Source organism: Durio zibethinus, chromosome 24, assembly GCF_047325235.1.
Source record: "Durio zibethinus cultivar Kanyao isolate XHJ-2024 chromosome 24, ASM4732523v1, whole genome shotgun sequence".
NCBI lineage: Eukaryota > Viridiplantae > Streptophyta > Magnoliopsida > Malvales > Malvaceae > Durio > Durio zibethinus.
The window spans coordinates 5,624,965-5,649,304 of record NC_143185.1 but is presented as its reverse complement, the minus strand read 5'-3'; the positions used below and the strand labels follow the sequence as shown (position 1 = coordinate 5,649,304).

At 30.8% G+C, this 24,340-nt stretch overlaps 2 protein-coding genes across 9 annotated transcripts; both read right to left on the bottom strand.

The window, feature by feature from the left end:
- Positions 1–1,548: 1,548 nt before the first annotated feature.
- On the bottom strand, positions 1,549–9,403 carry LOC111316772 (uncharacterized). Of its 3 annotated transcripts, none has more exons than XM_022918900.2 (12): positions 9,261–9,403; positions 8,896–9,006; positions 7,799–8,795; positions 7,594–7,669; positions 7,417–7,484; positions 7,159–7,243; positions 5,637–5,764; positions 5,406–5,489; positions 3,693–3,839; positions 2,650–2,758; positions 2,451–2,570; positions 1,549–1,952 (listed from the first exon to the last, which is right to left on the bottom strand). In XM_022918900.2, the coding sequence occupies exons 4-12, from the start codon at positions 7,667–7,669 to the stop codon at positions 1,879–1,881; spliced, it is 891 nt and encodes a 296-aa protein (XP_022774635.2). In that variant the 5' UTR covers positions 7,799–8,795; positions 8,896–9,006; positions 9,261–9,403; the 3' UTR covers positions 1,549–1,878. The 3 variants fall into 3 exon arrangements, with proteins under 3 accessions (XP_022774635.2, XP_022774632.2, XP_022774633.2); XM_022918897.2 differs by having other exon boundaries at positions 8,713–8,795; XM_022918898.2 differs by lacking the exon at positions 9,261–9,403 and adding an exon at positions 9,098–9,122 and having other exon boundaries at positions 8,713–8,795.
- A 2,045-nt stretch (positions 9,404–11,448) lies between these two features.
- On the bottom strand, positions 11,449–18,920 carry LOC111316771 (DEAD-box ATP-dependent RNA helicase 53, mitochondrial-like). Of its 6 annotated transcripts, none has more exons than XR_002693404.2 (9): positions 18,431–18,920; positions 18,196–18,323; positions 16,897–17,308; positions 16,411–16,509; positions 16,021–16,245; positions 15,013–15,174; positions 12,877–13,487; positions 11,790–11,839; positions 11,449–11,694 (listed from the first exon to the last, which is right to left on the bottom strand). XR_002693404.2 is itself a non-coding variant. In XM_022918894.2 (8 exons), exons 1-7 carry the CDS (start codon positions 18,797–18,799, stop codon positions 12,888–12,890), a joined length of 1,995 nt encoding a protein of 664 aa, XP_022774629.1. In that variant the 5' UTR covers positions 18,800–18,920; the 3' UTR covers positions 11,449–11,839; positions 12,877–12,887. The 6 variants fall into 6 exon arrangements, 3 of the variants coding, with proteins under 3 accessions (XP_022774629.1, XP_022774630.1, XP_022774631.1); XR_002693405.2 differs by having other exon boundaries at positions 11,797–11,839; XR_016333073.1 differs by lacking the exon at positions 15,013–15,174 and having other exon boundaries at positions 11,797–11,839.
- Positions 18,921–24,340: the final 5,420 nt, after the last annotated feature.

Below are 24,340 nucleotides of genomic sequence, written 5' to 3'. Positions count from 1 at the left end.
AATATTCAATTCCGTTATTTTTTTAATCAAAATCAATTAAATTGAAAATATTCCTTTAAATATATATTATATGAAATATTTCAATTTTTTTAAAAATAAAAAAATTAAAAATAAACTAGTAAAATTTCATAATTGGAGTGTAGTAAATTTCACCTTTATTTCAATATAAAAAAAAAATACTACTATTCACATTAAATTATTCTTAAGCAGTAAAATAAAAATAATGAAATCTTTATTTCAGAAAATAATAATAATAAATTCTCTTAATTATTCTTACTATTAATATATTAGAGACGACTTTTCCCTTTTTAAAAGGAAAAAATAGGTTTTAACTATTAAACCTGTTTAAGTATTTCCGTTCCTATAGAAACGTCTTTAAATACTACGCAATGATAAGACATGTAAACAAATATAAACATATTTATATTTAGAGTGCTTCTATTGACACCATTTTTTTTTCTCTGTATATCCCAATTTTTTAAAAATTATATTCTAATAAAATTATTTAATTATTCTTTTCAAAAAGCTTTAAAAGCTTATAAATATATCAATCCAAAAACCTTTTAAAACTTCTAAATATATGAATCCGGAAACTTTTAAAGGTTTTTAAATTTTTATATTAAAAAGTTTTTAAAAACTTTCGACTTTAATTAATAATATCATTTAAATGGTTTAAAAATCTCATTAAAAATATCAATCATTTTTCCTTTTCATATAAATTAAGAAGAAATTCAAAGACCTGCATGATGTAATTAGGTGCTCTTCTTATTAAAGCTATAGATTTTGACTATCAATTTATGAATAAATTTATAATTATTTGAACCATATTGTATTTTTTTATAATATTGTAGAAATTCTTCAAAATATAAGATTTCTTTTTTCTTAACTAAAATTTTGGATTTAGGATTTAGAATTTAATGTTTTTGAATTTAGAACTTTTTCTTTAATTAAAATTCTGGATTTAGAATTTAAAATCTAGAGTTTTTGAATTTATAATTTAAAGTTCAGGGCTTTTTGTTTATAATTTTTTTTGGATTTAAATAACTTATATGAAAGTCCATAAGTTATATAACTTATTAGATACACATATTTTATTTGACTTACTAAATATGAATATCCATTATGTCTAAAAAATGAAAAAAATAATTAAGTAATTTTATTTAAAAATAATTTTGAAAAAATAAAAAGATGTAAACAGAAAAACAAAATGCATTTAGAAGCTCTCATATTTGTTTATATCGTGTCAAATAAATTAAAAATACCAAAATTATATCACAATTTATATTTTCACGATAACATAAAACACATTTTTTGAATTTTATCAAAATTGAATATAATTTTCATTAACATTTTAAATCATCTTACTTCTATATTTTGTCGTATCCTATTAAAATATTTTTTTAAATTACATCATGTTTAAAATTATACATGAGGACAACACTTTCTTAGAGATATAAATATTATATATATATATATATGCATTTGAATAAATTGTTATATATATATATATATATATATGCATTTGAATAAATTGTTACCTTAAAAACATTTAAAAAATTTTTTTTGATAGACTGAAAAGGAGTTGCGTTAACAGGGAAAAGAGGATATTCTTAGGTCCCAAAAGCATCCCACATATATGTATCTATTCCAAACCCTAAGTTGCCCATAAAAATAGTACTAAGGAATGATCATAGAAGACTGCATGGAATAATTTCAGAAGCCATAGACTATCGCCACTATATATTCTTTTAATCCTCGTTCTCTCTGCATTTTACGCTCACTTTATGTTCGGAAGCCAGAAATTTTGACAATTTTGAGATTTCCACTGAGGAAGTGCACGTGTGAGTTTGATGCTGTTCCTTCTTGCACTCCAAAACTCTACCTATACACGCCCCTAGCGCTTGGTTTAGTCACTCCTTCAACAAGCCTATACATCCAACGATCCAGCATTCCTGTTTTAATATCACAGAAAGTGTCATTTATTAACCAAAATAAGATCAAGAAGAAGGCATATGCAAATGGCAAATATCTTCTAACTGGTAACGGTTTGAATAAGAGATTTTTTTTATTTTTTATTTTGGGTACATAGGAGGTCACAGCTTAGGAATAGGAAAAAGATTACAAGTGCTGAAATTCAAACTCCGGATATAACTTTTTAAGGGTGATCATATAAACAAACTGAACTAAACTTCAAGTCAATCAAATATTTGTTTCCGCATGAAACTCTAAACCTTTGAAATAAAGGAACCAAAAAATGTGGAGTTAGAGTTACTCAAAAGGTTCAAATCACAGCCAAACCCAGATTTGAACTTGTATAAAGTATTAAATTACAGCCAAACACTACATGATAATTTATTTTGACCAGCTAAGATTCTGCAATTTGACCTAATCAAACTTTAAGCAGCTTATAAACAACTTTGGATCGTTTAATAAGGAGAAAGGTTGCAAACCTGTTAAAGCAAACGTTCCACCCAATACTGCACAAAGTCTAGTGATGAAATGGAGAAAGCTTCGGCGCTCTTCTTTTATTGTCACAGTGATTGGTGACAGATCATACAAAAAGTAAACAGCTGAACAGAAGGGTAAAGTAATTAGTAACCACCAACCAAAAGCAGTTATAATGTTTACAAAGTCACACTTCCAACCAACCTGGCCATGTCCTATCAAACTCTTTCATAGTGGAAAAATATTCTGAAACAGAGAATTGATTTGTTGGCAAAATTTCCTTTGAGATATATCTGTACTCAGTAGGGACAATCTGCAATATAGTAAAAAGAACACTTGGATGAACAGAGACGTCAAGATTAAAACAACTAATTTCTGATGTCATAGAAGAAGATAGAGGCAAACCAATGATAGAAGTAGTATCAGTGAATGTACTGAAATGCAGAATGAAACAGCTTGTTACTATTTTAACGAACTGGACGCAGTTCGAAAATTTGCAGCATATTTTATAGGGAAGTAGAAAAATTGTAAGAATATACTATGAAACTATACTTTAACAAGGGTTTAGTGTTTGGTGCATGAAGATAGAGCAGCAGAATGTAGCTGGAGATGAAGACCTAGCAATACTTACAGGATGTTGCAAAAGAAAAGAATGGATAGGTACGAAAAATGTAGAAGGGTCTCCTTTTAAGTGAAGGATGAAAACGATCAAAATGTAACAAGGTATTCTTTTTGCTTTGGAGGTAATTTTTTGAACCAATCAAAAACTTTATATTGTGCCTCTTCCCAACCAATCATACAATGGCATAGTAATTTTTTGAACCAATCAAAAGCTTTATACTGTGCCTCTTCCCAACCAATCATACAATGGCATGGTAAGAGATGATATACAATCAGATGGTTATGTGGTAGATGACCACTAATATTTGGGCTCAAGCACTAAAAGAGAGAGAGAGAGAGAGAGAGAAAGCTGAGGAGGCTTTAGCTCTATTTTATAAACATAGTCAACCAATAAATACTATGCATAATTGGACCATTTACTAGATCACCAAATTCATCAACCAAAAGACAATCACCCAATCAATTTAATGCAGAAAACATGGGTGATCAATTTGTACACTCCAGTTGTAGAACTGTTTCAGGAGGGACAGTTCTAAGAGATATTTGCCTAATGTGACTTCCTTGAAAAGGCAGAGACATATTGCCATAAATCTTTGGTCAATAAAGAGAATGCTCGAAATTCAAACCTTTATGTAATACTTGAATGTTCCACTTGTGTCATGCAAAATCCGCACTGTACCATCAAGCGGGTTGTGAAGTCCAGGATATTTTGGCCCGAATGATAAATCATGAATCATATGACTTACATTGACATGTGTTGCTCCTCCAAAGATCTGTGAGCAAAGAAAAAAGGACTTCTACTTAATTTGCAGATGATAAAGAAAAAGCCATGTCAAAAAGAAACTAAATATGACAGTGGTATGGATATCCTCATAACTCTAAGCTCCAAGAAACTAATAGAGAAGATATTGTGTAAAAATCTAGCACATTCTTGCAAACTAAATTTTGAATTTTAAATTCCAAACTCTAACCAAAATTTCAAATCTTAGGACAAAATTGTCTGAGAGAACAAGACCTTTCTCTTAAGCCTTGACAGATCTTAAGATCAGAACAAGGTACTTATATTTGAATGAAGATATCAAAATCTCTAAATAAAGTCATTTATTGCCTTTTTTTTTTCTTCTGTATTACTGGAAAATTTTCAACCTAAAACCTATGCAGAGATCAAGACATAAGCATATTCAAGGATCAGAGGGATAATTCACTGATTCACACAAGCATGACATTATAAATTCAAGGAAAAAAGGAAAATGCTCGCTGATCACCAAAAGTGCCTATATTGCCTAATAATACCGAATTCAATAGATTGAAAAGACCAACACTTTAGATCATAGCCTACAGGAGAAATAAATTCCAAAATAAATCAAAGAGTTTGGAAATTTACAAAATCCCCTGATCAGATATTCAACCACAGCATTGTGTTCAATCATCTATCTCTGGAGTATGTGTGTTAAAAAGTAATGATTACAGTAAATTCAGAATTGAAAGATACACGTTAATGTATCAAGTACTTTGTGTCATAGCAGTTCAAGCTTTGGACAATGATATCTACATCTCCATAGTACTTAAAGTAACAAATGTCCCAAATGGAAAAGGATTTCAATCTCCGAACTCAATGTAATACAAGTAATACTTATTTTGACTTGAATTGATTTCTTTTTTCTTTTCATTAGTTAGGGAGAGAGAGGAGGACTTAAACTAGGGAACTTGAATATGTTCATCTATTTTGAACTTTAATTCCCCTTCAACAGCAATAACTTGATCTAAGATTCCAATCGAAATGGTTTAACCTTTTCACAATGAATAATTGGGACAAAAGAATTTATCAACTAAACATATATGTTTTAAAAGAGCTGGTTGAATTAAATTCAACTCCTATGCAATGTATATAAAGTAATGAATAGGAAAACCTTATGCTACTAGTTATCTTGATGATAGCTATTAACAATCTAATGCATTAAAAGCAAAAGAAAAAGGTAAATCAGTCACATGCAGGTAATGATAGTGATTTTATTACATTTCTTCAAAATTTAAATTTTGAAGGTTTTTCACTAGAAGTTTTACGAATATAAACCTAATTATGTCGTAGGCTAATGGTATAATAAATATTCATTATTTTTTTCCATTAAAAGACAAAAATTAGGGTGTTTCTCTTATAGTAATTCAAATTGGTAAAAACAATCAGTCATGCAATTCACTAGTCAATCAAACCCCAAAAACAAGAACCTGCCCAATGAACTTCCATTACTCACAGACACATTCTAACCAAGGCAACGCTGAATACATGCATAATTGAGGATATGACATGAAATTAGATTACTATGAGAAAAGTTGCTAACCATTTGAGCAACATAAATGTTTAACCCATGGACTGAAATGTGGAAGTTTCCAGCTACCCTTTGAACATCTAATACCCCATAAACCTGCAGAAAATGTTGCATTAATAGACAGTTGTCCTTTATATTCTTTCATTTTTTGGGAACCCTTTGAGGGCCCCAAAAATCAAAACTCATTGATTAGTTAAAAGGCTTATAAACTTAATAATTAAGGAAATTCTATAGGATAAATACCCGGCATCCTTCTCCATTGGCCAATGCTTGCTTCACCTTCTTAATCATATTTTCAGCTTCTTGATCGAAGCCGAGTGCATGAAGCTTCTTATCAGCATCAGCATCATCGTGATGTTCCTTCTCATCATCTGGTCATGTTCACTACAAGAAATTATTTATGATTTGACGCATTACATGACCACCATTTTTCTTTTTCTTTATATATATAACACATGAACCATAAATGACCTAAAAAAAGTTGTGACAAATCTATATCCATAGATTTATGCTTTAATGAATCCTAACAGAAACAAGCACAACCCCAGATTTATCTAAATAAATTCTGCTGAGCAATTAGGTCATTTTGACAAAATATATTCATAAAAAATCTAAAACTTGGAAAAGTGGCTCAAACACATATCATAAATATGGCTTAGTAATTGATCAAACATGCTTATGCATCATTTTCAAAGTGACACATCTTTCATTGAAGGAATCAAGCATGGTTGTTTTAGCATTTAATGCCTTTTTACATGGTGTTTTTAACTTATAAATTCAAATGTTCCATGTTTGACCAGAAGAGCTTCTCAATAACAGCAACAAGAAAAGAAACAAATTAACATGTTGGTGAGGATGCAGCTGAAAAGTTTGACCTTTTGCACCACTCAAATTTAGTTTATTAAAAAGCCTAATGACCTATACATTGAACCCCTATCACCAGAAAGAAAGATTCCCCTTGTCGCTAAAGAAATGAGATCAAAAACTGCAACCCAAATAGACACAATCTTCCCAGATAAGTACATTCTTCAATGAAACTTCACATAGTACTGCAGCATTTCATTAACAATTATCCAGAAACATATCTGTAAATGACACACCCAGCCATAGTTCACAGCCTAATCTACAAAATTTTAATTCTCAATGAAGGATTCCATGAATCCGTTACCTATATACTTATAATAGATACTTTAATACTTAAGCATATATCATTACTCCCCATCCCCTCTTTCCAACTTTTAAGATTCCCAACATCTTTGGCATGCTCTAAGATGTCTGGTATCAGTAGAGGGCAACCCTTGATAGAGACATGGTAACAGAGGATTATTTTAGGGAAAAAGAAACATTTTATGTGTGTTTAATGAAGAAATATATCCAAGAGAAGCAGAGTTCTTGGTACAAAAGTTTGGAGATGGAAGCTCAACTACTAAGCTAGCTGCTTTTGCATGAATGCATCTTGAGGGGAAATCTGACCATTTGAAATCTCCAAAAAAGAGAAAAATTCATATGAATCTAACCTTTTGGTGCCTTTTATTGTTTTGTCTCTCCCCTTATCTCTCCTCTCCACCCCCCAACCCCAAAAAAATGGGAAAAAGAGAAAAGGCAGAGTATTGACTATCAGCAACATGGTGCAAATGATGTTGCCTTCATGTTACATATAATAATGTCCAGATAACATAAACATATATTGTGAACATGGATGAAGCCCCAAAAAGATAAATTAAATTAAAAACATGAGGTAGATGTACAACACCAAGGACAATACCATGCTTGTGAGCAGCATGCTCCTTTTCGACAAGGTCAGACAAATATTCAGTGCCAACGATATGACCGTGACTGTTCAGGCGAAGCTGCAGGAAGTCTAGCATGGTTAGCCATATAATAAACAAGGAAATGTAACCATAAATCCCACATTCATTTCTAAAGGAGGGAGGGAGGGCCTCTTAAGAAGAATATTGCATTCATTAGTACACGATTATCATCAAGACAATTAAGTCTTGCTGAGAAGAAGAAATTGTCTTACTTTCCATATGTTAGTATCAAGATCCACTTCGTGCTTGCCTGACATGTCAATGGCATCTACACTTACGACTGCAAAAATAATATGATAGATAAACGACCAACAGTCAATAGTCTAAAGAAGAGATAGAATCAAAATGTGCAAATAAAAGTAAGATTTCATAAAAAGAAATGTACTAACCATCACAAGGTAATGAAGGAAATGTCATATTAATGTGAATTGGAAGTGTTTCTCCACGTTTCAAGTCTACAGACATCTGCATAATACCTGTTCAGTTAGATCATCTCAACTAACCTTAATATCATACTACTAATGACATCACATCACTGGTTACAGAATTCCCTTAGAGGATTAACTCAACTAGAAAGGTTGAAGAGGAAATCACCTCGTTAGAGAACTTATGTTGCTTGGGTGCTCTTATTATAGAAGAGATTTTAGAAAAGCTGCCTTCATTGCACTTCAGGTGTGCTAGGCTTGGAAAATAACAGCATGTTGAAGTTGAAAGTTGTAGAACAGCAGAAGGTTTCACGGTTTATGTTTGAAATAAGGTTTGAATAAGTGGCGGTTTAGTGACATGGATTAGTTAAAATCTTATTGCATAATAATTGTATACAAAAAATGTTGGAATTGTTGTAAATTGACTTTAGTGTGACCAGTATTTGGCAGATCATAAGTTTAAGTAGTTTAGGGGAATATATAGATGTGAGTGCAGAAAAATCAGAAGACAGCAATGAAAGCATTTAGAATATTATTGAATCAAAAAGAAAGCAAAGAATTAAAGCATTCATTGTCTTGAAGAAGACCCCTACCCAAATGAGTATCCAACAAACAAGCAAATAACTTGGATGCCATGAAGAGAAAGTAGGGATTGCCAGAGAGAGGATAAACACAATTCTATCCATAAACATAATGCATACACAACTTACATAGATAAAAAAACCACCAAATCACTATAGCTAAAATTACACGAGCAAGATGTGTTCTATGGCAGCATCATTTACATCCCCCAAAGTTTGGCCAACCATTCTAATTCCTAGGTGCCATACAATATGAGCATATTTAAGCTGCAGACAAGTCTGATGAAAACTTGTTCTAGGCACAATAAGCCTCTATTGCAACCTTTGGAAAGAAACAGAAGCTCAGGACCTCGAAAATCTAATTGCAAACATTGTAAACATTTTAATTCGAGTTGATTCTATAAAATATAAAGAAATTCACACAAGGACAATGCCATTAGTCCATCCAAACAAATTCATCCACAAAAATAGCAACGCTAGTTAAAACTAAAAAAATGCAAACCTGATGAACAGTATACGTTGTAAGATAATAGGTAAGCTCGTGAAAGAACAGCATGGCCATTATTGCTAAACCAACGATCGACACTATAATAAAGAATTTTACCCAAAAAAAATTAATAATAGTTGTAACAAATAAGTAGCATCATTTTGGAGTTAAATAGAAATAAAAAAATTGATAATTCACCTAGTGCTCCCGATTGCGTCTTCTGCAACAAATGTTCCTCCGCACGAGGAAACGCATCCAGGCTTTTTATAGCTTGCTTCATGCCCATCTTCTTCGTTTAATCTATTTTCTCTGCGAAAACCCCAAACAAAAGGTACATGAATTAATCAGAAACCTTTAATATTCAAATCAATTGGTTTAAATCAATTGTCGCACTTCTAACCTAAAAGAGATTAAAACGAAACTAAGATTTAGGGTTCGTTATAAATATAAAATGAATTCAGGAGCGAGGAAAATTGAATTTGCAATCAGCGAACAGAGAAGCAAGAGGAAGGTCTCGTAGCAATAAGAATTCAAGTAGTAGAAAATGAGGAAAAAGCGCATACCAAATCAGGAGATTGGGCTGCAGAGAGGGTGTTTTTTTTTTTTTTTCTTGTGTTTTTTGAAAAGCAGCTTCGAAATTTTCGTAAGGAGATGAGATGGATTTCCGTTCGCAGTCAACTCCGACGGCAGTAGCCACCTGGATCTTGTTCTATTTTTCCTACTTAGTTAAACTAAATAGAATTTTGCTTTCACATTGCTATTCGATATAAGACAAATTTTTTTACTTAATAGTTTTTGAAATTGTTTATATATTTTTTTTCATATCTTAATGCTACAATTAATATACCATAATAAAACCGATTTCCAAATTATTTATATATTAATAATTAACTTTAATTAAACAATTTTTGTTCATATTAATCATATTATTATTAAATCAATTAAGATTCCTAAAAGTTTACTTATTATACTCTTCTATTTCATAAATATTATTTTAATTTGATTTTTGATGGTTACATTTTTTAATTTTTATTTTATTTTATTTTATTTTATTTTAAATATATTATTAATTATATTATTAAAAATACTTAATGACATGGTTTTAAAATATATTTTGTTATTTTATTCTTTATTCTTATCCTTTTTTTTAATAAATCATTTTTATTTTGCATCATACTTTAGCTAAAAATCACTTTTATTTTGCATCATACGTCTTGAAAAAAACATTTTATATTTAATACTGCAAACATCCACGTATGAATTCATTAATAATTTCAAGATTTTTTAATTTTAGAGGTGAAATATATGAAAATAAAAATGAGATAAATCACAAATACATTTCATAAAAATTCAAAATTACACATCATTAGCCATCCTTACCACCACATCTAAGTATAAATCGTAATTATAGTGCGATAAAGAGGGAGAAGTTCAATTATATAACGTTAATTGTGATACAGTGAATCTTTCCCACCACCAAACGAACTTTAAGAATGTATTTGCAAGAGTAATTTATAAATTTTGAAAAAATTTAAAGTGAAAATATTTTCAAATGTAGTATTTCCAAATGCTAGTATTTGTAATTATTTTATTTAAATAAACAATTTTAAAAGAAATTTTAATCTATTAAAATTTGATGAAATAAAAATAATTATAATAAAATAACAATATTAAAAATAAATATATTTATATTTATATATAAAAATATACAATGTGTTTGATTAAATTTATAACAATAAATATGTCTAGTTACCAACCCAGTTTGAGGGCAGTGTCCTGTTCGAAATTCACTTTCAATTCATAGGTAATTACATTGAATTGAATTGAAACTTAAAAAACAGCTGAAAAAAAAATCAAATGGATTCTACCACTCAGGCATGGCTGGATCCTGACCTCAACCTTGTTGGTTGTGCCAAGGTAACTCGTCTGAGGTGACCCAAAATTCAAGTGAACTTAGAAACCCGAGTGATCCAAACTTATTTTGTTTCAGCCATTCGAAACCTTGAGAAATTAACAAGAAATGAAGAACCTATAATTAATTTTATATGAATGAATGCAAAAAACAAATGAAGATTTGTTTTCTAGGCATTCTGAACTTGCTTCAACAGCCAAGCTAGGTTAGCACAACATCATCAGAATTACCAAGAACTATTTATAATTCATTCCATCTTTTAAATGATTTCACCCATCCACTTTGTGCCTCAAATCTTATTGTCCAAATGAACTATAAATTATAGATACTTAAAATAGTTTCAAATTGAAACAGTTAACCCGGGTGCCAAAAATTTAAAAAAAAAAAAAAAATCAATGACAGAAAAGTCTTAGGAGATAATCTAATCCAAATTCCACATTACACTGTAACAAGATGATCTAAACATCCATCAAAGAAAACCAAGAGGGAAGGCCCTTGTCAGTGTGTTCAAAGATTAAAAACAAACCAAAACAATGGTGAAATGACACTCATTCTGAAGCTACAGCTTCCAAAGGTTAATGTTCCAATTGTTTGGTGAGTATGTAAAACCCCCAAAAATCAACCACAATTAGCTAAGTTCCACAAAAATAATTTGGACGGAAGGAACAACTCAACAAAGACAGAATTGGGGAAGTAAAGACATGAAAACTTAAGCAAATATATTTTGGATAAGAGTTTAAGACACAACACCTGTAGGAATGGATTGAGAAAAAGAAGACACGGTGGATGGGACAGTTTCCCCAGAATGAATCATTTTATGAAATCCTATTCACAATACATGATCAGACAGGAGATTTTATTGCTTCACATATAATTAATTTCAATATCAACGGCCAGCATCTGAAAATATTCCCATTACAATAACTAGTAAATATTAGTTGACTTAAAGCTTAACAGGAGAGGGGAGAGTAAAGGGAGTTGGGGTTCTCCCTCTTCCCAACAAACTTTCACGTGCCACAAAAGAATCCTTGTTTATCAGTAACTGTTTCCCACTGGAAGCTGTCACTTGAATGGCGCCTTCTTCCCTGCCATTCCAAAACAAATGTACATGAAAACCAAAGGTATCGTAGGCTACAACAGCCTGTGGATAACATCCTAGTAAACGGGCAAGGCAATGTACCAAGCACCTTAGCAGCCTCGCAGGTATCAGTAATCGAATAGACATAGCACCTGAAAAAAGAATCATGTTGATGCACTGAATGCACTTTTTGTCATCAAAATAATGCGATAGAGCAAAATGATGATAGGGCCTCAGAAAACACACAACATCAGCCAAACTTTATAAACTCCATTCACAAAAACTACTTTTGGGAAGTCACTGCATTTTCCAAAGCTTGGCTTTTGGAAGGCACCAAAAGAAAAGTTAGGGGAAAACAATAGAGGAAAACAACTTCCAGATCGTCACTTCCCTCTGAAGCCCAAAAAACAAGAAATAATCATTGTTTTAGAACAATGGTCTCAGACAGACCTTCCCCCCTCTTCCCCACGTCACATTTCTTTTAGATTGCCAACTTGGCTTGTCACCAATGCTCACCGCCTGCTTCCACTGGTGACAGCCATCTTTTCCTCCAACCACCAAACTCAAAGAAAGAAAACACATTACCCACCATCAAATTATAACCGAAAACCGCAAAGAAAATACAATCCAATGCCAAGGCAAGCAAAAATGAATAACTAAAATCATGATGGCATTTGTGTTTGCTTGTGTTTTTTATCAATGAAATTCATTTATTTTCTTGAGGCATGGCATCAGCCAAACAAAGACTTGGTAATCTCAATATTATCAGCCAAGCATATTTAGTTAACATGTATATACTGCAAGATCTTCCATGAGCTAAGTTTGGATGAGAACTGTAGCATACACTAGCCCATCAACTTTACATTCTATGCAATGGCAGTTTTCCACTTCTACAAGACAAGAAACCAAGAACAGAAGAGAGAAAATTCTAATATCTAGTAATTGTATGCACACTAAATCTAATCCACTACAATTTTGAACGCTTCATGAGAGAAAACCAATTTCACACAAACCTGAGTGAGGATTAGCATTAAGAATACATAGAAAATTATGTGGCCCTGGGCAATCTTGCAAAAATGTATGTACTTCAAGATTGAAGGGTAAAAACTTAATTTCAAATTGCAAGAAAAAGGTGCAAAAGAAACAGAGAGGGAAAGTTCCTAGCTGTGTTTGCCTATATCATGTTTACCTTAAAAGAATTTAGAAGGGTCTTCTTCCAGTGCTCTGATCATCATCAACATTGGAGCCCCCAAAGTTGCTAAAATGACTAAATTGAGAATCACCATGGCTGCCACTGCGTTGGCCTGCACGATTGTCACCAAATCCACCAGAACGACCAGAACCAAAGCTCCCAAAGCCACCAGCATTTTGACCAGATCGATTGTCACCAAATCCACCTGGATTGCCTGAACCAAAGTCCCCAAATCCACTAGTACGTCTAGTACCAAAGCTACCAAAGCCACTAGAACGATCTGATTTACCCAACTCTCCAAATCCACTTCGATGACCGAATGCAGGACCACCAAAGTTTCCAGACCGATTATTAGAACCAAAGCGACTAGAGCTAGATCCTCCATAGCCTCCCATGTCATCAGAAAACTGACCACCCCTACGACCAAATCCAGGACTCCTATTGCCTCCAGGACGGCCAAATCCATATTCTCCTTGTCTACTAGAACGACCAAAACCTGTATCACCATATCTACGATCTCGTGTACTTCCAAATGACCCAAATCGACCACCAGTACCCATATCATTGAACATGTCTGTGCTCCCACCATCAATCTCAATCCTAGGAAGCTAGGATAAATTAACAAGTGATCAGTCCATGAGTTCAATCCATGAAAACATAGAGTAACATAGCAATCAATGTCAAATTCATGTACATCTTTCAGGTACAATACTCATAAGCACTACAATCATAAACATGGGAATTTGATTGATTATGTACATCTCCATCTATCAATATGGCTACAATTGACATCAATCCAACATTTAAACCAGCATCCTTCAACTGAAATTAGAACGGTATGTGAGCCAGCAAGAACAAAACAGATAATAAAAAATATTTTTTTTGCTGAGCAACATAAACTCTCATCCCTGTACAATGGAAACCTGGCATGTCCAATAGATCCATATAAGAACTTATAGTCTATGCATCAAAGCTAAGACAGAGTGATTCATTTTAAAACAGCACAAACCTCAGTGCCAAGAGGCTTGAGTACTTGACTAAGAACAGTTCCAAATATTATCACCCCCCCTCCCCACAAAATAATAACAAACCTTTTGATCATTCCCTCCAGTATATTGGATGATATATAAAGTTATGTTAAAACTTATAATTGTTTTCCAAATCCACAACTAAATCCAAACCAGTTTATAGTAAATATACTATTCTCTAATTATTTAAAAGCCAGACCATGTATTAAACTAGTGAGGGAGGCAGGGCCAGGTTAGAAAGACAGCTCAACATTTTCTTCTTTTCTATGGTAAACTTTTTTCCTTCTTTACATTCTAATGATGATTTTGATTTTCAAATGGGGAATAGTGGGTCTCAATGGTGGAAAGAAACAAGGATCTAGTAAATGGAAGCTTATAGATACTTACTAAATTTAGTTAAATACTTAAATTTCTATTTTAGGAAACTTTTTTCATTTACTGCTCTATTCTCACCAAATTCAAGAAAAGACAATACATCACCTTAACAAAAGCCAATAGGAACTCATTAACATTTCCCAAGAAACAAAGGCTGAATCTCACACCATCCATGCTTTAATTCCTTCGGAATTTGAGATTTGAAAAGAAAAATGACATGTATAAAGCATTAATTGAAGCTTGACTACTTAAGACTAGAAATTTGGGGCAAAACTTTAAAAGAAGTGCTTTAAGAATCAAAACAGATTGACCAGTTTGACCAGGAACTGGTAAGGTCTTTTGTTCAGAGGATATTATTAAACTCGAACCAGAAGACTGATTAAAAAGGGGACAAAAACAGGGGTAAAACCAGTTTTGATTACATAAGAAGAAAAAAGGCTGAAATAGCTTTAATGTTTTAGCCAGCTCCACTTCCAAAAGGCTAAAAGAGTCTCAACCTTGATTTTTTTTTTTTTTTAACTTTTGCCAGCCCTACTTAAAACACTTTCACTTTACCTTTTAAAACTTCCTTAACTTTCCTAACAAGATCCGAACATATGGATTATCAAAGTTGTAAGAGATATTAAAAAACCATGGTTGTAACCCCCCCTCCCTCCCCCCACCAGAAAAGATAAGGGAAAAAGAAAAATTGAAAACAGACATGCACATCAAAAGGGATACAGGATAAAACCTCAGAAAATCTACATCCTACTTCTCGCTCAATAACCCTAACAGCCCTACTCTGCTCTTGAGTGTAGATAAGAATTGCACTTCCTTTCCTTCCAGCACGACCAGTTCGGCCAGTTCGATGAACAAAAGTTTCAGACGTGTTTGGAAGCTCATAATGTATTACCTATGTAAGAATATAAGGTTAATGAGAAACATTTAAAAGTATAATAAGGAGAAAAAGTTAGTGGCTTAAATGGGCCTCAGACTATTCACTATATTAATTATTGGACATCAAACATCAAATACTATAAGCTTATAAGAAAAAATGGCCTCATATACTAGTTTTGTATAACTTCAAAAAGCATGAACTGAAGCAAATGAAGGGGAAAGAAAAGCAAGAATTTAGTGCAATTTTTAGAATCCACAATATCAACACATGCAGAAGCCTTCTTTAAAATGATGCTAGAATATACAAAACACAAGCATCATGGGAATCATCACAGATTCCAAAAGAGAATAATACTTAGAAAAATCATCACTAGTAATTAGCAGTTCGGTGACAAAATAACAGCATGATTATTTCCTTCATAACTTCCTATTTTAACATACAGAATTTTCTAAAGATGTCTGCATGATTTGTATTATTTCAACAATTAGCAATTATGGCCCGATACAACAAAAATGCCTAAGTAAAAGGCCAGCAAGCAATTGCAAACAGAAAAAGGCAAAATATTGTAACCAACTACAATAAACCATAAGATAAATTTTTGCAACAGTGGATAGGAAATCCATACATCACAAATCATTTAGAGCAGATAAAATCTTCTAGGATGTCACATTGTACAGACTCATAAGTAGCTTATCCTTAAAGAGGTACCGTGACTAGGAAAACAACAAACCAGACACATATGGCATCATGAGCCGAAAATATCAATTTATCATTGATAGTCAAATCAGAAAACAATAATGTCTAATAAAACCAGCTAAAAATGGCTGAAAGCAATGAAAGAAAATAATACGTAAAACTAACCAGGTCAACACTAGGTATATCAAGACCGCGAGCAGCAACATCAGTAGCAACTAAAATATTGAAATGCCCATCTCGGAAGCCTGAGAGAGTTCTCTCCCTCTGGCTTTGTGAGATATCGCCATGCAAAGCCTCACATCTAAAGTTTCTTGCCATGGCATATGCCAGCCGATCAGCATCACGCTTTGTTTGAGTGAAAACAATACACTTTCCTCCTTTTGCATGCTCCTGACAAAAAGGATTTGTGAGAGAAGAAGAAATGATAATCAAGCAAAAACTATAATGTGTTTCAAATTGGTCCAAAACTGAAATCAAAAAGAAAAAAGAAAAGAAACCAAAGAGATAAAACTGCCAAGCAGGAAAACAGACAAACCCTAATGTCATGATCCTTACTGTTATTAAAGGACCAAGAATTGATGCTTTTCCATGCATATCTGCTGCAATCGAATATAAGGAAATTCCTTCTGCCAACTTTTGATCAGATTCTCCAACCTGCAGGTGCACATAAGCCACAAGAAATAAGCAGTGCTATTTGTATGTATCTTTCCCTCTACCACAGCTTATCTTCATCATTAAAAAAGAAAAAGAGAAAGAAAAAATAAAAATGGATTTCATCCTTGATTAAATGTTAAAATAATTTTAAAATAACCAAAATTTCAGCAGCGGCATATGGATTACAATTTCACAATTTTTAACATGCTAAGCACAGATTTTTAGATCCCTAAATTTCCATATATAGAAAGCACTCACCAAAGAAAGCATCAATACAATAGGAAAAGATTTGCTTGAAACAAATAGATGGGATGAACCAATTACTAGACGCAAGAAATAATAACCATGAGCATAGGAGATTGGTCAAATGTAGATATGCATGCTAACCAGATCAATAGTTAACGGATTTTTCAAGTGCTTCTGGGTAAGGCTTTTGATCCAATTAGGCATTGTTGCTGAAAACATCATGCTTTGACGATTTGCAGGCAACCTCTCCAATATGGTTTCAACATCCTCGGCAAATCCAACTTGAAGCATCTGATCAGCTTCATCAAGAACAAGAAATTGAACCTCTGTTAAGTTGAGAGCACCTCTCTTAAGCAGATCGATAATGCGGCCAGGTGTACCAACAGCTACATCAACACCATAGTCAAGTTGCCTCATTTGGCGGGAAATTGGTGTACCCCCATAAACACAAATTGAATCCAAGTTGGGGGCAGACTCATGAAATTCCTTCTCAACTTGTTTAGCAAGTTCTCTTGTTGGTGCCAAAACCAAGCACAAGGGGTTTCTACCACGTCTGCATAATTAACATAAAATGAAATGTATGATTAAAATGAGAATAAAAATTGCCCATAATCAACCAACAGTTCAATCTTTCATGTGGATAAAAGAATCAAATTAAACCAATAAGGTTCCGTGCAACTGTAGGCTTGCTATTTACTTCTTCTTCCTCAAAAGTTGTTAAAAACTAAAAGTAAGCATTAAAAAGCTAAATTATGGTAGTATCATATTATAACAATTTGATAAAAAATGAGCAAATGGGTAAAGCGTAAAACAAATTAAAACATAGTTTATTCCTAACAAAAGCAAAGTTATACATTTCGCTATGCCAAAACCTTTTGTAACCAAAAGAACCTTTTTAACTTTTCATTTCGAAAGCAAAACAAGCAAGTAGCAAAAGTTACAGGAAACTTAAGGGGGTGCTTGGTAGAATAAAAGAGTTGATGAATGGATAGGGGGAGTGGGAAAGTGATAAGAAAGAAAATAGAAAAAAAATTTATCATTTCCCCCTTTATTCACAAAAACAAATCATTCCAAATTGAAAAGATAGGGGGAGAGAAAATAAGAGAGTTGTGAGCAAGTATTCCATACTTTCATAATTACAAGATAGTCTATCATGTTTAGATTTTACCTTTTATCCTAACTTACAATGGATATAATGTTAAAATAATATAATTTTTATTTTTTTCTTTTCATTTTTCTACTCTACCGAGAGAATGGATGGAAAGAAAATTATATTTTCTTTCAATTCTTCCATCTTTCCTGCCAAGCACAGCAATGGAAAGAAAAATATATATATTCTCCATCTTTCCACTTTTCTCATCTTAAAATTTTCCATCTTCTCATTTTTTTATCACCCAAGCAAAGTCTAAGAGTAAGAGAAGGAAAACAAAGTAGACAAACCCATGTTGAGCATTGTATCGAATGATTTTGTCCATAATAGGAATCCCAAAGGCAAGCGTTTTGCCTGTCCCTGTCTTAGCTCGTCCAATCATATCCCTTCCTCGCATTGCGGGTTCCAAAACCGCTCTCTACAGTCGAAAAACAAAGGAATAAAAAAAGCTCAGGAAATTTAACTCTTTTTGTTTCGTTAAAAGCTAAGAGACTAAAACAAAAGTCAATATATATTTAATTTTACCTGGATAGGAAATAATTTGGTGATACCCCTACTTTTCAAAGCGGAAACAATCTCCGGAGCAATCCCCAGATTACAGATCTCAAGCCCATCACCTCCCTTCTCTTCATCATAATCCTCGACGGCATACTCCGCCTGCAAGCAGGGCGATGCCCTGAAACTCAACGGCCCTGATTTGGCGTGGAAACCACTAGCCGCAAAGCCCGGCAAGCCGGAGAAGGGCTTGAATCTGTCAATAAAAAGAATCTCAGCATTTCTAGTGGTGGCTGCTGCTGCTGTTGTTGAGGGGAAGTGGTGAAGGAGAGTTTGGGCGGATGCCGCGAGGATCCGCTTGGAGGCAAAAGAAGCTGTGCGTTTTAAGACGATGTTCATTTTTTTCTCTGAAAAGTTGTTCTCTCTAACAGTTTAGTAGAGACCTTTATTTTTTGGGGTTAGGGTTCTAGATATGCACATTGGCGGAGGAGGGGTTTATGACTTTGTAATTAATTGTATTTTTATTTGATTTTTATCATTGCCTATATATTTGTTGGGTCTCCCGTCCTCTCGTTCGGCATTAGTTTTGCAAGAGGAGTGCTTCTAGATGCCTTTTTTTTTTTTTTTTTCACATTATAATTTTTTTAAATTTTTTTATAAATAAAATTATTTAATTTTTTTTCTCACAATTTTTTAAAATTTTAAAATTTTTTTAAAATTCATATAATTTTTTGAAAATATATTTTGAAAATGTCAAATCTTTTTGGACATAGATTTTAAAAAATTATAAACATTTTTTGAAAATTTAACTTTTAAAAAATTGATTTTCAAAAAAATTTATAATTTTTGAAAATTTTATTTTCAAAATTTTGTGTAAAAAAATAATTAAGTAATTTTATTTACAAAAATTAAAAAAATAAAGTACAAAGAGAAAAAAGATTGAGACATATTTAATAGCATTTTTATAAGATTATACACTTGCAACTATAACTATAAGTACTTTGAATTTTTAATTTTAATGTTTGGAATTCTAACCATTTCAACAATTTCAAATACACTTACAACTTTATTTATGCCATGGCAGGGAGGTTAAAATACCAAACCATAAATGGTTTCTTCTTAGAAAAATTATATGATAACATAATAGATAACATTTTAAGATTTCACTTATAAAATTAAAAAATTATCAATCTAAAAATAATAATAATAAAATGAAATAAAATAGAGTTTTATCTTCCTCAAATCTGATCCATCTTTATATATTTTTGTCACAATGTCACTTCGACTTTGATTATTCTTTTTAATAATTGACACTAATTTGAAAAATATTCAAATAACATGCATCACCTCAATTTGTCTCGAAATTTATTTTTATTAGAAGTAGACATGTAGCTTCGTTGTCCGAAGGAGTTAACAATTTATTACAAGTGATAATTTAGCAATGAAATAAATAAAAAAAAGTATAATTTAAGCCCAAGCTTGAATAAAAAGGTGTCAAATTTTGTATACCACACATGATAAATAGCTTTTAAAAATAAAAAATTTATCCGACGATTAAATAAAAAGTTAATTTTACTTATAATTTTTTTTATTATAATCATACTGTCATTCAATTCAAATAAAAACTTATATAATGATTCAAAGCTTTTAATTTAGTGATTAAAAATATTTGAAAAAATATCGAAAGTCTGATTGCAAATCAGGTCTCTTCCCTTTCTTCTTACTTGTATTAAAATTTTATCTTTTTAACGTAATCCAAAAAAAATTTTATATAGTGATTTATCATTTATAAGTGTGAATTTTATATAAAATTTTAATGAATTTTATATAATTTTAAATTATTATTAATTAATTATATGTGATATGCTACCTTAAATAAAAAGTAAACGATGAGAATGAAGAAATATAATTTAAAAAAGTAAAAACCAATTGTAGATTACGTTTTTTAGGTATAAATTACGTTTTCTAAAAAAATCGTAGTTTATATATGTTTTTTTTTTGTTTTATCCGATTTATAACATATAAATTATTGATTTATTTATTTATTTAATATATAAATTATTCATTTATCTTTTATTTTTTATTATTTACATTTTAAAGTAAAATAAATAATTTACATGTGAAATAGAATATATTTTCGTTAAAAACATAATTTTTTTATGTAGACTACATTTTTATATAAAAAAAAATCTAGTATTTTTTGTTGTGGATTTCAACGATTTATATGTTAAATAAATATATAAATATATTAAAAAATTAATTAATTAACATGTTAATTAAATAAATAAATTTTATATTAAATAAACCAGCCCTCATTTCCATAATTTTATTTTTCAAAATGAAAGTTGAACAAATTAAAAAAAAAAAAATGGAAGAAGTGTTTGGGAGAGTTCCACTTGGCTACGAACGGGAACTCCCTAACACCATTTTTATTGTATAACTAGTGCGGGCAATCTAGCTTCTTAATTTGTTAAACATTATGCAATTTCCAATCATTTTAAGCATCAAATATATATTTTTTCATCTTATGTGCATAAAAAAAGAATAATTCGCTGCAATTAATTATAATCTTTAAAATTGGATAAAAATAAAGGTTAAAGATAAGTTAAAAGCAAGAAATGTCATGAGATAGTAAACACAGATAACAAAATTAGTAGCATGTTTGTTATTTTTTTTAATCAAAGTAGTATGTTTTATGAGTAAATAAAATATATATTTTTATATGAATTAATTATAGTATTATGTAAATTTATGAAAAATAAATAAATAATGTATTAATGAGAAAACTATTTGATAGTGTTTTCTCATCGTTACAAGCATAGTTCATGTCATGGCATGACGTCGATGACATGATGTACAACTTAAAAAAATAAAAGACATAATATCCTCTATGCATTAACTCCAATCAAAGTCATAATAAAAGTTCTTTATGACAACTTGCTATTAATTAATTTTTTTTTTTAGATAACTTGTTTCAAGGAATTCAAAGCCGCAAGTTTAAAGAAAAATCTAAATGATTGAAATCCAAATGAAATTGAATGACTAAACATTCAGATAAAAGTTTCCATCAAGCTAAACTTTGTGGGTGAAACTAAAAGATTTAAGGACATCCTTATTAAAGTGGTGAACTATAATTAATATTATCAAGATTTGCCCTTAAAATTAAAGCCACATATAATGTCGAGGAATCAAATATGTAATATTATAATTATATTAAAAGTAACCTTGAAAAAAGCATTTGGAAAAGTAACTATAGAAAAGCATGTATGAAAATATTGTATTGACATGAAAAATACTAAAATAGAGCATTAGTTATATTCATATTCATGTAGGACATTAGAAAATAAAAATAAAGTAAACTGGTAAAAGAGATCTCTGACTTAATTTTTAATTAATGGATCCAATTAATGGATATCAACAATTTTTACTGCAACCAATCTCAATTATTGAAGGAGATAAATGAATGAAGTTGGAAAAATTTTCAAGCATTTCTAATTTGATAGTGCCCTTAATAATAAACAAAACGTTCAACAAAATAAGACTCTGACCTCTTTTAAGTTAAGCTAATAGCTTAACAGCAATTAGTTTTTTTTTTTTTTTTATGCATTGTCTTATTTCATGAAGGTCATAATTTGGTAGTGCGTAGCATAATATAGTAATACACTTAAGTTAGTGGTAGTATTTGATTCTTGAAACAATCATGTGATGAAAAATATGAAGTATATAACCAAATGCAACAAATTTTATTGTTTTAAATAATATAAGTACTTAAGATTAAATGCCCATGGTTTCAAAACTCGAGATGCATGTTAAAAACAAACATAAGGCTATATAAAAAATTACAAATCTCTCATTCTTAAAACAATCCTATGGTGACAAAATATAAAGTAACCAAATGTAATAAATTTGCTTTTCTTAGCAATATAATAAAATGCTTGTGATTTCAAGCACTAAAGATGCAAAATTACAAATTCCCATAAATTAAACCTAAAACCAAACTAAAACTTTTAAGGATAAAGAACTATCACAAATCAAATAACAAATATTCATATTATAACCTTTCAAAGAAAAATCCAAAATTTACCAAAATCAAGTAAAAGAGAATATGAAGCAAATCCATTAAAAAAAAGAATATGAGAGAAAAGGAATATACAATTTGCCATATGCATCTTAATGAGCTTAAATTATTTCTTTTGTAAACTTCGTCTTTAAAATGCATCAAATTCTAAATAAATACTGAAAAAATATATTAGAGGCATAAAAGTAAGATACATAAATAAAATAATTTTAAAAAATAAATTGCTTTTAAAACTTTTTTCAGTGTATATTTAGAAAGTGTAAAAAAAAAAACTATCAAACATGATAATGAGTAATTAACAATAGCAAGTCAAATTGCCTAAGAGATTGGCATGTTGAAATTGTGTTAATAATAATGCTTAACACCTAAATTGATAAAAAAAAAAAAACTTGACCTTATTTTTTGTAAGTTGAACATTTTCTTTTGCAATCTTTGAAGTTTGTCTCTCTACAATGAACCTTCCTCTCAAGCACTCCATAGTCTTCAATCTATCATTTATTTCCATTTAATAAATAAGAACTTTAACATGAAATGAATAATTAGAAAGTATAAGTCCAAAGGCTAATAAAAACAATAATTTAATACAATATTAGTCAATAAAAAGAAAAAAAATTATTACTCTTTGGAAAACATAAGCAACTAAAAGATGCATTATCAACAAATGTCAAAATGGTTAATTTTAAAGGTTAATCAACTAATCAAAGGAACGTGCAAGAATTTTTCTTACCTCAATAATATTAGTTCCAATAAAGGAGACCAGCTCAATTGAGAGTGATAACTTTGGATCAAAATTTCAAAAAGCTGTGACAAAAGATAAATTGATTATTATTATGTGTTTTGGAAGTCATTTTACTTACATTTGAACTAAAAGTCCCAGATAGCTGCTACCAAAATTAAACTATCATTCTTCATACAATCAAAATGATTCTGTTAATCATTTTGGCACCTAAGTGACAATTAAAAAGACAACTAAAAATTCAACTTTCAAATAAATCATTTATCTGATCAAATAAAAATAAAATACTTTTGGTTACAATAATAATTTTGTAATGAAATCTAAATAACAATAAATTAAGTTCTCCTTATGGTTTTGGTTTTCTTGATTGGCCATATCCATAAAAAAGTTAATAAAATCAGCCTAAAAAAGTAACAAATAAAATTTAATAACCTGAATAAGTTGTTACCAATATTTTAAAATGATGGAACAAAATTAATATAACATCAGCGACCACCTAAACCATATAGCACATCACCACGGGCACTCTTTAATGTCATGCCTTGTTCCATTGTAATATTCGTTGCGAGCTTATCCTGAGGAAAACAAGAAATAATGAAAGATTGTGTATATGAAATTAATTAAGTTCAAAATTAAATAAATTAATGAATAATAGCAACAAATTTTGTTATCCCTACAATATTTCTATGGATAAGTTCTGGAGCTTGAACATGATGTATTGGTGAGTTGTAATTGGTGTGTTCTTCCAAGAAGGAGAAGCTTTCTTGGTGCATTAATTGCATCTTTAAACTCTTCATAGGTAATTGAAGGAACTTGATTAACAATCTCTTGTGTTGCCTAATTAAAAAGTTTTTTATATAAAAAAAATGCATAAAAAAGGATAAGAATGAGCAAAATGACAAATTTAGCTCATGCACTTACAGGATTTATTATGTCAATAACCATGGACCTTAGTGAATCCTCAAATTTCCTTCTAATAAAATTTGGAACCTTTACCTATAGAAGTCCTAAAATCAAGAAGTACAAAGGACAAATATGAGCACTTAGCCACACATAAATACACATAAATGGACATATTCTAAAACATATAAAGCACAAGAAAAGAAATCAAAACAGTAAAGGAGAA